General features: G+C 47.3%; 1 protein-coding gene across 1 annotated transcript in view; it reads right to left on the bottom strand.

Moving 5' to 3' along the window:
* The window catches only part of CREG2 (cellular repressor of E1A stimulated genes 2), a 52,805-nt gene extending 51,940 nt beyond the window's left edge, over window positions 1-865 (bottom strand). Inside the window, exons 1-3 of the mRNA XM_013005100.3 lie at window positions 794-865; window positions 162-243; window positions 37-110 (exon numbers count right to left, since the gene is read on the bottom strand). Of these exons, the coding sequence (XP_012860554.2) occupies window positions 37-110; window positions 162-243; window positions 794-865 (228 nt within the window). The remainder of the gene's footprint in view (window positions 1-36; window positions 111-161; window positions 244-793) is intronic.
* Window positions 866-3,171: the final 2,306 nt, after the last annotated feature.

The following is a 3,171-nucleotide window of genomic DNA, read 5'->3' as shown; positions in this document are numbered from 1 at the left end:
CCGTTCCGCGGCGGATGCGGGGAGCGGAAACCTCACCAGGCTGCCCACGGGGCTCTTGGGTGGGGTCCTGAGTAGGAGCCGCGGGGATACCCTTAAAGCCCCCACGGCACCTGGAGAAAGTCAAGGCTTTGGGAAGAGCAGACGCCAGTCGGACGCGGCACCTGCCGCGGCCACGGTGGGCCGAGGGTGCGTCGTGGTGCCAGGTCCCGGGATGCGGTGGTTTCCTGCAGGTCCGCGCAGGCTCTGCAGCCAGACCGTGGGCGTTCAGACGCTGGCTCGGTACCACGCCCCCACTCACCGGCTGCGTGACCCAGGCACTCGGACCTCGCGGTGCCCCACTTCTCTTACTAGAAAATGATCCGAGGTGTGGGGAGGAGTAAACGAGTGGCTGTTTGAAGAGGGTTCGAACAGTGTGTAATAGACCAGGGAAAACACGATTTCGTTCCATTGCCACACGTTAGCAATTGTTATCACTATTCTCACAGCGGCTGCTAACTGGAGCCCCTGCGTTTCAGAGCAGACTGCGTTCCACGAGATTCTCCATGCTGTAATGCACACCGGCCTTTCTTCCGAGGTGCTGCGGGAAGAGCTCACCCGGCCAACTTTCATGACTAGCCACTGCGGGCGCCGCGGACCCTTTGCTCATCCTTAGGGTCATCCTTAACCCTCTGCCGCACCTTCTCGGTCTCCAGGGCCCCATCTCTATCCACTTACGGAACAGGGATACTCTGTGGCAATTTTGTGCCTAGACCTCTCATTCTCGAGCCATCTCTCCCATTTCCATGCTGTCTACCAGGCTGCGAAAGCTGCGGACGTGCAGACCAAACTTCCAAGGCAGTGCCCTCTCGCTCTCTTCTTCCAACATTCTCCCTAGTTTCATGCCCAACAGGAGTACTGGTGGCACAGTGGGTAGCACGTTGTCCTGCTAACCGCTTCGTCAGCAGTTCAAACCTCCCAGCTGCTCCTTGGGAGAAAGAGGAGGCTTCTATCCATGTAAAGATTTATTTTAGTACATTCTCAGGAACCTACAGGGGCAGTTCTAGCGTGACCTAGAGGGTCACTCTGAGTCAGAATAGACTTGGTCACAGTGAGTTTGTTTTAGCCTATTGACCAGCCACTAGAACAGTGGTTCTCAACCCGTGGGTCGTGACCCCTTGAGGGGTCCAACAACCCTTTCACAGGGGTCGCCTAAGACCATCGGAAAACACATTTTTCTGATGGTCTGAGGAACGGAGACACCGCTCCTCTATCTGCCCACATGAAGATACACCCACACGAGTACCCGGAGTGAAGACTGTTATCCGTGCTACACCATGCTTCAAGACAAAATTTCATTTATTTGTCACTAGAAATAAATATTTCACAACATATAATTACATATTACTTTGTGATGAATCACTATGCTTTAATTATATTCAGTTTGTAACAATGAAAATACATCCTGCATATCAGATAGTTACATCAGGATTCATACCAGTAGCAAAATTATAGATATGAAGTAGCAACGAAAATAATGTTATGGTTGGGGGTCACCACAACACGAGGAACTGTATGAAAGGGTCGCAGCATTAGGGAGGTTGAGAACCGCCTCTAGAATAATGTGCCCACTGGTCTTGTAGAGGCAACTCAAGCCCTGCTGTGTCACTTATTAGCTATGTTGTACTGTGTACATCATTTGATCCTCCAGTCCTTTGTATCCTTGTCTGCAAATGGGGACATGCACATTTGCATCCTTAGATTGTTGTGATGACAACATGGGGTGTTGGGTGGGAAGCATTTCCTGATGGGGGCATGCGGATCATCCACTTGTCATTCTTCCACTAAGGAGATGGGGTTTTCACCCCATGTATGGAAAGGGGAAATTTGGAGAATTATCACAGGCTTTCAGCTATCCTCTTGCCTTCTGATTCGTGTGATGGATGAGTTTGAAAAGAGGAGCAGAAAATGTAGGTTTATTCTTTTTTGAACAAGGTGCTCTTCCTTCTCCAGGGCTGTGCTGGCCTGCCGCTGGAGGAAGGATGCTGTTGTCCTGCTCTGTCTATGAGTGAGGGGTTATGTTTTGAATAATCTATAGGAATACCGTGGATCCGATTTTTGGCTTTCTCTCTATCAAGCTTCCCATTCCTGTGTTTATTTCTCAATTAGATCCAAACTCAGTAATCCAACCCAACAGCTCCAATAATTAAAAAATGAGTAGCAATATATAGATACACATATATATATATATATTCTATACAATCACTAGAAGAAAGGAACTAATAAAGAGCATCGCTCTAAGGTGCGACTACTTATTTCTTCCTCTCCAAAGGAGAGTGAAGGAAGTTAAAGACACACGGAAAGAGCTAATCCAAAGGGTCACATTAATCGCAAACTCTATGTTCCTGAGACCAGAGCTAGATTGTGCCCTACCACTACCAGCTACCCTGAGAGGAATCACATTAGAAGGTCCTGAATATAGCTGGGAGAGAAAAATATGGAACAAAATCAAAATTATAAAATGCACCTGGCTCACTGGTCTGATAGAGACTGGTGGAACCCCTGAGACTATAGCTCTAAGGAACTTTATGCTTACTTTTCAGCCAAACAATAGATAAATAAGAGTAAGAATCACACTAATGACACGTGAACACCTTCCAAAACCAAAACCAAACTCATTGCTATTGAGTTGAATCTGACTCAGAGTGACCTCATAGGACAGGACAGAACTGCCCTGTGGGTTTCTGAGACTGCAATTATTTGCAGAAGCAGAAAGCCTCATTGTGATTCCACGGAGTACCTGGTGACTTGGAACTGCTAATCTTGTGGTTAGCAGCTCAAGTGCAACCCACTTCCAAGCACCCAGTGTGTCTGTGAACACTTAGAACAAGTAAATATTTGAGATCAAAGGGCTGAAGTTTACCCACGGAGAAAGTTCAGAAGGGTTAGGGAAGAGGGAATGGAAACCAGAAACAGAGGGAGGAAGTTGGATAAGTGAGGTTGAGGACATTGCAATGAATTAGATGATACAAAATATTTATGAATTGTTGAATGGAAAATGATTTGCTTTGTAAAGTTTCACCCACCTTACAATAAAGAGTTAAAACAAACCAACACCCAGTAAACTGCCTCAAGTCCAATGGATTAATGAGCCAGGTGGACAGCAGCCTACCATTCTGTGACCAGACTATCTAG

Source organism: Echinops telfairi, unplaced genomic scaffold, assembly GCF_000313985.2.
Source record: "Echinops telfairi isolate 266 unplaced genomic scaffold, ASM31398v2 ScPeMD7_7467;HRSCAF=8505_1, whole genome shotgun sequence".
NCBI lineage: Eukaryota > Metazoa > Chordata > Mammalia > Afrosoricida > Tenrecidae > Echinops > Echinops telfairi.
The sequence above is the reverse complement of the archived record's forward strand: the minus strand, read 5'-3'. Positions and strand labels throughout refer to the sequence as shown.